General features: G+C 41.6%; 1 protein-coding gene across 1 annotated transcript in view; it reads left to right on the forward strand.

Annotated features, from left to right (window-relative positions):
• sv2ca (synaptic vesicle glycoprotein 2Ca) overlaps positions 1-12,219 on the forward strand; it is a 179,537-nt gene that overhangs the window by 115,140 nt on the left and 52,178 nt on the right. Inside the window, exon 5 of the mRNA XM_048595034.1 lies at positions 5,491-5,642. Within this exon, the coding sequence (XP_048450991.1) occupies positions 5,491-5,642 (152 nt within the window). The remainder of the gene's footprint in view (positions 1-5,490; positions 5,643-12,219) is intronic.

Consider the following 12,219-nt stretch of genomic DNA (forward strand, 5'->3'; position numbering starts at 1 on the left):
GTGGGGAGGGAAAAATGTCTTTGGTGGTGGGGTTGGATTGCAGATGGTGGAAGTGTCGGAGGATGATTCGTTGGATCCGGAGGTTGGTCGGGTGGTATGTGAGGACGAGGGGAATTCTGTTTTGGTTGTTATTGCGGGGAGGGGGTGTGAGGGATGAGTTGCAGGAAATGCGGGAGACACGGTCGAGGGCGTTCTCGACCACTGAGGCGGGGAAGTTGCGGTCCTTGAAAAACAAGGACATCTGAGATGTACGGGAGTGGAATGCCTCATCCTGGGAGCAGATGCAGTGGAGGCGAAGGAATTGGGAATAGGGGATGGCATTTTTGCAGGAAGGTGGGTGGGAGGAGGTGTATTCTAGGTAGCTGTGGGAGTCGGTGGGCTTGAAATGGATATCAGTTTCTAGGTGGTTGCCAGAGATGGAAACAGAGAGGTCCAGGAAGGAGAGAGAGGTATTAGAGATTGTCCAGGTGAACTTAAGGTTGGGGTGGAAGGTGTTGGTGAAGTGGATGAACTGTTTGAGCTCCTCGTGGGAGCACGAGGCAGTGCCGATACAATCGTCAATGTAATGGAGGAAGAGGTGGGGTTTAGGGCCAGTGTAGGTACGGAAGAGGGATTGTTACGTGGCCCTAAATCCCACCCCTCAACACCTTCCTGCAAAAATGCCATCCTCTATTCCCAATTCCTTCGCCTCCGCCGCATCTGCTCCCAGGATGAGGCATTCCACTCCCATACATCTCAGATGTCCTCGTTTTTCAAGGACCGCAACTTCCCCCCCTCAGTGGTCGAGAACACCCTCAACCGTGTCTCCCGCATTTTCCGCAACTCATCCCTCACACCCCCTCCCCGCAATAACAACCAAAACAGAATCCCCCTCGTCCTCATGTACCACCCCACCAACCTCCGGATCCAACGCATCATCCTCCGACACTTCCACCATCTGCAATCTGACCCCACCACCAAAGGCATTTTTCCCTCCCCACCCTTATCTGCTTTCCAGAGGGACCACTCTCTCCGGGACTCCCTTGTCCGCTCCACACTCCCCTCCAGCCCCACCACACCAGGCACTTTTCCCTGCAACCGCAGGAAGTGCTATACCTGCCCCTACACCTCCCACCTCACCCCCATTCCAGGCCCCAAGAAGACTTTCCACATCAAGCAGATGTTCACCTGCACATCTGCTAATGTGGTATACTGTATCCGCTGTTCCCGTTGTGGCCTCCTCTACATCGGGGAAACCAAGTTGAGGCTTGGGGACCGCTCTGCAGAACACCTACGCTTGGTTCGCAATAAACAACTGCACCTCCCAGTCGCAAACTATTTCAACTCCCCCTCCCATTCCTCAGACGACATGTCCATCCTGGGCCTCCTGCAGTGCCACAACGATGCTACCCAAAGGTTGCAGGAACAGCAGCTCAGTTTCTGCTTGGGAACCCTGCAGCCAAATGGTATCAATGTGGACTTCACAAGCTTCAAAATCTCCCCTCCCCGTACCGCATCCCAAAACCAGCCCAGCTCATCCCCGCCTCCCTAACCTGTCCTTCCTCCCACCTATCCCCTCCTCCCACCTCAGGCCCCACCCCCATCTCCTACCTACTAACCTCATCCCGCCCCCTTGACCTGTCCGTCCTCCCTGGACTGACCTATCTCCTCCCTACCTCCCCACCTGCACTCACCTTTACTGGCTCCATCCCTGCCTCTTTGACCTGTCTGTCTCCTCTCCACCTATCTTCTCCTCTATCCATCTTCTATCTGCCTCCCCCTCTCTCCCTATTTATTTCAGAACACCCTTCCCCTCCCCCATTTCTGAAGATGGGTCTAGGCCCGAAACAACGTCAGCTTTCCTGCTCCTCTGATGCTGCTTGGCCTGCTGTGTTCATCCAGCTCTACACCTTGTTATCTCAGATTCTCCAGCATCTGCAGTTCCTACTATCTCTGCCCAAGAACTTTCACTGACACAAAGGGAACATCTCCTTGGCTCAGTGGGGAACCCAACAGATGTGCACGAACAGTCAGCAGCTTGTTCAGGTCTACAAAAACTGGATTTAAAAATCACATTCCCACACTGTGCAGGGTCTTAGGAAGCTCCTCAAGTACCTAGTTATTGGCAAGTGGATTTCCTGACTGTTTTTTCAGCACTTCTAGTAGCACTTTGAAAATTTGCAACTGCTCTGGAGTTGTGAAGGTCTGTAGATGATCTCATGGACTACAATTTTCACACTCTGTCACAGCAAATATCAAACCAATATTTAAAAATCTGGCCCCATATTTCTGTTATGTGATTAGAACAAAACCATTTATGTCCGTCTGTGCCGTTAGTTCAATCAATCTTATTATGAATACTTTGTGTGCAAGCAAATAAAGATCCTTTGGTTTTTTTTTACCACAATCCTTTGCATAGACCTGTTTACCGATGCACTATTAAAAGCTGTGCCCCATCCTGCTTGTATTTACACTGCTCTATGAAGTCGATATTTCTCTTTAGATTTCTAATGCTCTCTTCACATAACCTCTCACACTTCTTTGAGCCAAATCCAATTGGCGCAGTACTCAGGTAACAGTTCGAAGTTTATCTTTTTTAATTTTGACTGGAACTCCTCATTCCTATTTCTATCTATGTCATTGGTACTCACCCGGACCTCAACAACTAGATTCCCCTCCTTCCATTCCAAGTTTATCTCTAGTCACAAGGAAATGTATTTAACCTGGGAATGGCCACTCACCTCTGTAGCGAACAATATCTAATCTCTTGATTTATATTGTCACCTTTCACTATCAAATTGCTTTTCACGTTGTCTCATAAAATGGCTTTCAGTTTGTGTTATGGTCGGTTTGCACAAACAGCCTGTAATCCTCGTTCTCACTTCCAAGGTAGTAAGTACTTACCTGTCAACCAAAGAGAAGTGCTGAGCTTCCTCCGTCATTACATCTTGGATCCCCTACATCTGCCTGACCCAAAGCTATACTTGCCTCTCTGTGACCAAAACCCAACTATAAATGTAACCGAAGTGGTGTAATTGCCTCCAGGAACAAAATGTCCAGGTAACTCTCCTCACACCTGATGGCCTGCAATGTCTGAAACTCAAACTTCAAAACATGAACTCCTAGCCAAGATGGGTCAAGCTATCGACCAGAGACATATCATACGCAGGATATATCATACCAAAGACCTGATTGTCCAGGATCACAATGCTGTCTATAAAACATCCATATGTTACAGTTATAGCATACTACTTAACCTGCCATGTCTGTCTAACATCATGTTTTTATTAATTTGATTAGGTACTTAATAAGTTATTGTTTTACTTCAGTAAATTAGTAACAATGCTTTCCTAACTTAGAGAAAAAGCACTTAACTGGAGATAAAATGAAAGGAAAAAAATGCAACACATACCCCTCCCCTTTGTACTGATTTCCTATTTGTATGAAATTCCTGACTTTACTACTATGTTTATGATACTGTTCCCTCATTAGTCTCTGTTTCACCCCTAGCTGAAAATCAAGACAAATACCTAGGGCACATGAGAAATGGGATTGTGTAGGAGAGAATGACAGGTAAATCAGAACAACATAATAATTGACATGAAGTGTGGACTTGGAAAGCCTACAGATAATAAAGGGAAGGGAAGTTGGGAAAAGACAGAATTCCATAATGAACTTTGATGTTCTGCAATAGAGAAAATTAAATCACAATTAATGGTGTGATGTACTGAATTTACAACAGCAAGAATGCAATGTGGAAAATATGTAAAATTTGAGTCAAAGTGTAGAAATATTGGAAATCTGCTAACTTTCAATTCTTGATGTATGAATCTTTTCTTCTTTTTGCTTTTCTGTGTTAAATACAATTAAGAAAGATACTTTGAAATTAAATTAAATGAAAACATGAGCTTGTTCCTAAATTAGATCTAATGCATTTAAGAATCCACAGGGAGCTAAAAGGAGCATTAATGCGGTCACTAATGTTGGCCTGGGCCAATGGCTGGCAGCAGTTGTTGTTTCCATTGGAATAATGACTCGGCCACCCTTGAGACCAGTACTAATGAGGTGCCCTCTCACTGACCCCTCAAATTGGCGGTCTGCGGCTCCTGGGCTTTTAGTCCCATTGCGTTTAGGCCTGCAACTGATTCAAATAAACATGAAGACTATACCCAAGGAGCTGTGCAGGTTCCCAGAGGAAAGTAACAGCACTTCTATATTGAAAAACTGACAAATCTTTATAATCTTGGGATTGTGTAAAATCAAACAGGTAAAGCATACTTTCCAGGAAGTTCATCTACGCAAGATTATGATGACATTGATATGATCACTCTTGAAATGCTGCATGCTATTCTAGTTGCTGTGGATCATGGTATATAAGCTGACCCCAATTATTTTACACCAAAACTCATGTCTAAACCTATGTACAGTATATAGGTCAGCACCACTTTTATGTTCAGAAATGTTATACACGTTTGGAGCCTTAGGCTCAATTTTTCATCACAGAAATGCATTTCTTCCTCAGCTTGTAAGATGGCTCATGGGATGAGGCAGCAATAAGAACTTGCCAAGATGTGTTTTAGTTTAAGACCTGGCCACACAAAACAGACTGTGTTTGGCAAATGATGAACAAAAATGCCTTCCCCTTCAAAAATCGTTTTGTGACTGAAAGTCAGAAGATTTGCAAACTCATCAAATAATTGTGTTGGAGCAAATAAATTCTAAGCTGGTGAAAGAAACTGGTGCATATTAGGAAAAAAGGATCCGCTCTGAAGAAAATGCAAGCAGTGACCAGCCACTGGCTTGACTTCAAGAAGGATCCTCAAAAATCATCAGAATGGTTACATCATCATGAGAAATGGTATGAATATTTATGCACTAAGGCCACATGTCCATGCTGAGAAGCTAATTATGGCAGGTTATTGGGCAATTTTCAATTAATTTCCTAGCGCAAGGTAATCTTGTCAGTGATTTCACAGGCTGCCACCACCACCCCCCACCATTGCCTCAACCTCCCCCCATCCCATCAAGTGTCAACACCCAAAAACTCCAAGGGATTTTGTAAATTTTGTCCAAATTATTTATTTTGTTTGTTCAGATCAAAATGTTTTGAACCCATTTTATTACTGAATTCCCCAGGACCACAAAGCTCAAAATCACTTACTGGCTATTGGAATATTCTGTAAAATATTTAATAATGCAGTGTTTTAATCTGAAAACTTAGCTTTGTTCACTCTTTAATGAAATTTCACAATTAAAAAGATACAATACTATATCCACCTGGTGAACATTGTGTTGATCTATTTGGTGATGATGGAGATAGAGATTCATTGCTCATTAAAAGAATTTTGCTCAGTCTGTGCAGTGTGCGGTTTTATAATGTATTTCACCTGAAAGCCCCTCAGTTCCGCTGTCACTTGATACTCGCATGAGAAGAGACAACAAAGCTCAGAGATCACAGCTAAGTGGTCTCCACAATGAAAGCAAAGTTATTATTTTCTCTTCTTTACCCAGGATTGGAGGAGCAGTTCCAGTTGTGTTTTCCTATTTTGCTGAAGTCTTGGCCCGGGAGAAGCGTGGTGAACACCTGAGTTGGCTCTGCATGTTCTGGATGATCGGAGGGATCTATGCATCTGCCATGGCTTGGGCCATTATTCCTCATTATGGTAAGATAACAATACACATAAAGGCTGATCATCACTAGTGCTCTGATATATGTTGGATCACTGTCTGACACCAGGCAGTCTTAGACAATGACTGCCAAAGGGAAGAATCAGATCTGTACGATGAAAAAATGGGACCATTTGAGAAAGTTGGATTCAGTCATTATTTTGAGTTTGAATGCATCTACTGTACTAAAATAAAACAAAGAACTGCAGATGCTGGAAATTTGGAACAAAAATGGAAAATGCTGGAGAAACCCAGCAGGTCTGGCAGCATCTATGGATAGACAAACAGAGTCAAAGTTTCAGGTCTGCTGACCCTTTATCAGAGCTAGAATATGTGAAGGGGTGGGATAGGTAAAGAAGTAAGTGATGGATGGAGATGGACCCCAAAGGGAGAGAAAGACAATTAGGCTGACAAAGGGATGGATAATGGTAATGACTGAATCCATGGTAAACCATGGAGATAGGGCTGTATCTTGTACCCAATCCCAGTACTCCAGGCCCTGTCATCACATGGGCTGCCTTCAGCACAGCAACCCATTTTCACCTACTTAAGGTCCCCATTGGCAGCTTTTCTTTCTCCCTGGTTTATCATTATCCATTCCTTTGCCTGCTTAACAGTCTTTCACTCCCTCTCAGCTCTGTCTCCATCTATTACTTACTCCCTTAACCCCACCCACTATTGTAGCGATTGTAATGAGGTCAGCCAGGTGGATCTCATAGAATATGAGCTCCCTGACTGGGGCTATGAATCTGGTCCAATCAGGGAGCCCTGGCTGATGGATATAAACAGGAGGGTCAGAGGTTCTGTCCAGTCTGAGAGCTGGCTCCAAGGGGGCTGGATCAGTGTCAAAGACTTTCCACATGTAAATAAACGGTGACTTATTAATGGGACACCAGCCTTTCATGGAGTTATTTTAACTGTCTTCAGCATATATACCAATTTTCCTCACTACTGCTGGTTCTGAAGAAGGGTCACCAGACTCGAAACATTGACTCTGCTTTCTCTCTATGGAGGCTGCCAGACCAGCTGACTTTCTCCAGCAATTTCTGTTTCTGTACCTGTCCTATGACTGAACCTGATGGTGCAGCAGTAGTCTCATCTGTTCTTCCCTCACAGTCTGCTGAAGATGTAGTGTTGTGTTTCTTTTTACCTTTAACAATGTAGTTTTATCCCCCCCTCCCCCCATAACATTAGAACAAAATGTGGGTAACAAAGCACTAAAAGATTCAATAGCCTTTTATTACAGCTCCTGGTATCTACGTACATTTAAAGTCATGTCTGGGCAAACTGTAGCACAATATCGTCCCCATGTCTCACTACAGTAAAAAAGGGAGACAGAGACCTTTGTATGATCAAGCCAGATGCTGTGATACAGTGACAATATCAAAAGCATATCTTGTTATGGTATAATGCATACTAGCTATCAGATATAACACAACATGGAGGATACAAAGAGCCTGTAAAGGAATATAGAGATAAGTTAAGTCAGCTGTGTGCCACGATTCATAAATTACTAACATCCTTTAGGGAGGGAAGTCTGCTATCCTTACCTAATCTGGCCTACATGTGATTCCAGGCCATAGAAATGTGGTTGACTCATAACTCAATTCAAGCCGCAATTAGGGATGGGCGAAGAATGCTACTTTTGCAAGCGACCCCCATAATATGTGAAAGAAAAACATATCAGCAGGCAATGTGAAGTTTGTGTTGCCTTCATCACTATGAATGGGTATAGGTAAATTGTGTATCCCGATCCCTAAGCCTAATTTCTAGCCTCGTCTAATTTTTCTCTCTTGTGGCAATGGATTATGATAAGAGGTATTTCTTGAGAGCACTATTCGTTTTGAGTTGCTGGCAATTACTGTGGGCTTTCACGGGGGTCTGATACTTTGTGTGGGCAGAAAACCATGAACAATAGGATGAAGCAAGAAGGGAAGTTCTTTGGAAGAATTTAACTCAGAGTTGAATGAATGTCAACATTATGATGCTAGATTCTATGCAATTACAGCAATCATTTATTTATTTGAAAACCTTTTGGACTACAACCTGGTGTCGTGTGATTTCTGACCTTGTCCATCCCAGTCCAATACTAGCACCTCCACATCATGTCTCCCGTTGATGAAAGCACACTCTTTATACCAAGAGATGTATTCATACACAGGAATGAGAAATAGATGGTCATTATGATGCCAAGTAGATTCTTACCATCAGCCTAATCTTCCTCCCACAATCCCACCTGCTTGAAATGGAAACTGAACTGAGTGAAAGGGAGGGATAAACTTTAAAAAGTTTTAGCGCACAGGTACTGTTATGTTTCTACTTATTGATGCATTTTTTTTCTGTTCTTCTTAAATACATTCAAGAAAAACTACACCCGAGTCCTGTGGAGGCTAGAGTCGGGTGGATATGGTTTGAGGGTGGTACAAAGGTAAAGGATGCAATACAAACAGACTGGTGCTAGTCATGGTAACTTACAATCAGAGGCTCAGTATACAGAACTCCATCTGAAAGTGAGGTGGTGTTATCAATTCATACTAAGTTCTGTGTATCCACAATATTTTTGGTGATGATCTGGCCTATGTTTTGTATTGAGAAACAAAGTATTAGACAACAATAGTCTAATCAACTTTAAGAAGCATTTGTAGATATTTGATAGCATAATACAGTCTCTAAAAGGCAAAGGCATTTATTTTGCTAGAAGTACGGAACTCAATGTTAGCTTTGTTCTGTGGCTTGAGAAGATCCAGATTGAAAATGACTGCCTGCACTTAGGATTCTTTAGAAAGCACTCTTCATTCCTGCCATCTGTGCTGTATTTGAAACCATGTCTGGAGGTGAAACGATCATACTCTTAACCCAGTGTATAATCCAATTTCTTTGAAGGCATTTTTTCCATTTAGCAGGAACTGTGTCATAATTGATTATCCACATGCTGTTGCTCTTGTGTTATTTTACATCTGAATTATACTTCATTCTGTTGGTTAAACAAATCAGTATTAATTCATTTCCTTTGTGACCGTTTTTACAATGAAGTTGCCTGTGGGCTTTGTTATATAACCTAACTGTGCACGTAGATGTTGGTCGCCCCATAGTCCCACCTTCACCTAGCTGCCTTCTCAAGCAGATGGTGGAAGCTTTAAGCCATGGTGCAACTTATCATTGAAGCTGATTATCTCGATTAGTAATGACATTTGCTGATTCTCAGCCAAGCCAGTTCAATGAAAGGCTTTCGGATCTTTTTCTATACAACATGCACCACCTCACATCCTGTTCCCCTTTCTGGTGAAAGAAATATAGGAGTGGTGCTGAGCACATGGAGCTTGAGAATTGAATAGAAAGCTCAGTGATCAGTCAGTTCAAATCAATACACAAAGAGAGAACACTCAACACCCAGTGGTATACAGTATTTATCGATAGGAAAGAATATTCTGTTATTGAAGAGAGATTAGAGACAGAATCTACCCAAGCCCTGAACCATGTGGACTATGACAAGAAATTTGGGAGAATTGAGTGAGTTGTAGAGTGAGATCTTTCTCAACATTGAATCTAACATGTCGTATTTTTCCAACCAAGTCCCAGATGTTGAGACATGATTCTGACTGGAGAGTTGCAAGTGGCCTATTGGTAGGGATTAATGCTCGCTAGCAGCCTCATTACTACCTGATCCCGCCTCATTAATATCTTGCCTCCCTGTCCACCAGATACAAACTCAATTCCAAAAATTCCCACTGTGAAAGTCCGAGTGGGAACCTGCTGACTAAAGTTCACCACTTGCTCCTCCGGAATTCTGTCTTGTGTGCTGAGACCCCCACCTCAGAGTGTGCCCCATAAGCAGAAGCCACATGCACCCCACATCCATGGACATCCATGTTAATGAGGCACATATGGGAAAATCATGCAAGAAAACTCTCTTGGCCTCACAGAGCCAAACCCTCCATGAAACATGATGAAAATGATACTTTGCCAACATAAAAAAAACGATTCAGCCCTAAGAGATGATCAATGTTGACTCCCTGAAGTTGTCTGAGGTTGAACCAGAATGTTTGCAACCATCTTGTCCTATTGGATTTTGAGATGAACTTTTGACCCACTATTCACATCATCACCGGGATTGCCTGCTTCCAGCTCCATAAAGAAACTTGATTCTGCACATGACTCAACTCATCGACTGCTGAAACCCTCATGCTTTGTTACCTCTTGACTCGACTAATCCAGTGCTTTCTTGGCTGGTCTCCTGTCTTGCACACTAACCCAGCCAAAAAATTTTGGGCTCGTCAAAACTATTGTTCTTATCTTAACTCTCGGCAAATTTCACTCATTATGTGCTTTCTGACTGATTCCAAAAAGCCTCAACTTTTAGATTCCCATCTTCATTTTCAAATCACTCTGTGGTTTCATCCTTCATATTGGTAATTTCCTCCATCCCTACAACTCTTTGAAATCTCAGAATTCTCTAACTCTGGCCTCCTTAACATCTCAATTTTAATTGGTTCACCGTTGATGATTGTGCCTTCAGCTGACAGGACCTGGCACTCTGGAATTCGCTCTCTAAACTTTCCCACTTCTCTGCTTGTCTCTCCTCCTTTAAGATGCTCCTTAAAACCTCTCTCTTTAACCAAACATTTCCTGCCCTCTTTGGACATCTCTCTGTGATTTGGTGGAAAAGTTTATTTGATAAATCTCCTGTAACACACCTGGAGGTTTTTTTTATACACTAAAGACATTGTAAAAAAAAACGTATAAACAAATCATTTTTGTTTTATTATTGGAAATAGTTTAAATACTTTTACAATTTATTGCATTCTATGCTCTCCTTTCCAGACTTATATCATATTTCAGCTATATTCTTTGAAAAAATGATCTGAAATTTTGCTTTTCCTTTCCATAATTTTGTATTTATCTTCCTTACAATTCTTTTTTACAGTTGATATTTTGACAATTTCATGCATAATCTTTTGCCTCCTACTCATTTCACTACACAGGCCACAAGAAACACTGAGGAATAATAAACTAGCATTCGAATGATAACTTCAACTTTTTTGATTCAGTTTTATCCATTTCCAACATGTTCAAAACACTTGGATGCACTCCAGTGCTACTGAACTTTTTCAAATAATTTTAATTATGGCTATCATCTTTTTTCACTACCTAAAATTTTATTTTGTGTCTGTGATAGATAAACAAGATGGAGTGTCTGTAGGCCAACCCTCAGTTTGTGCATCAGGACCAATACAAGTCTACAGGAACTGGGGTGACGCCTGCATCCAGTCTCTATATATCCAATTCAGTTAGGATTAGATTCATAATTTATAGACACTTATCAATGAGTTTACAGTTTGTGCTTATGACACATGATAAAACTTTAAAACAAAGTATTTGAATTTTTGTTTTCTTTGTCAGCGCTCTTTTCTCAAATTGCCATACACCCTACTGAGACTGACCACAGAGCATTGTCAATGTTTGAGTATAAACCATTAGTATTGATTGACTCCTCATCCATTGAAAAGAATGTTCCCTCATTCACTGTCTACACTTTCAACCAGTGTGCCATGAGAACTGTCCAAGTATGCCATGAAATTTTGTACACGAATATTGTGAAACACAAATGCATTTGATCCTTCTTTTGCTTCCTGTATGTACTATGTTGCAAATCTCTCCAGTAAGATCATAGCCATGGTAAATGCAAGTAAATATAACATCTATGAGCAATCAATTGAGCTGAAAAAAGTGGGTGTGCTGTGGAATTGTTTGTCTCATTGGAGTTTGCTTTGATACTGAAAAAGTCCACAATTGCTAGTCTATACATTTAGCACTTCCAGTCAGGATCCCCAGTTAGTGGCTGATAGTTGGCTTTTTAAAAAAAATTCTTAATGCAGGGCCCAATAATCAACATACCAAACATTAGAGCTTGTTTTGGTAATCGCACAGGTATAGCAACACTAGAGATCATGATCCCACCCAGCTATGGCAAGTAGTGAAATTGATATCAGGTCATTGTAGGAGTGTGCACTGAGGGTAAAAGTGACTGAGAAACCTGCCAATTGTCATAAGACACAAATGGTTTATAAATGTGGTTCACAAAATGAAATGCATTGTGCTTGCCTGGCCTGGCCTTCATTTATATTTGATCTTATCCAGTATGATTGCCTCTTGACACATGCTGAACTGACCCACTCAGTTGTGCACCATTCCAGTTTTGCCCACTTTCAAGAATAGTTTTGAAAGGTCCTGTAATGTGATACATTGCGCTAACTCATTCTATTCCTGTTGTCCTTAGTGCTGTCATCAAAATTTTCACAACTCAGTTTCTGGTTGATATGCAGGTGAAAGGATGAAATGAATTTATTATGGAAATTTACATTGTCAGCAATGCAACATTAAATGCATAAAAATAGAGGTGAATAAAACAATCACGTCAAGTAATCATGCAACAGCCTAACAAAATATTCTTCAGAATGAGTCCAAACAAGTGAAGGTAATCAGACCATCTACAAAATTGTTAAACATAGTTAATTTTTGTTTTAGGTGTGATGTCAAGGTTCAACCAAACATGCTATTTTGTAACAACAAGGC

Source organism: Rhincodon typus, chromosome 3, assembly GCF_021869965.1.
Source record: "Rhincodon typus isolate 14 chromosome 3, sRhiTyp1.1, whole genome shotgun sequence".
Taxonomy (NCBI): Eukaryota; Metazoa; Chordata; class Chondrichthyes; order Orectolobiformes; family Rhincodontidae; genus Rhincodon; species Rhincodon typus.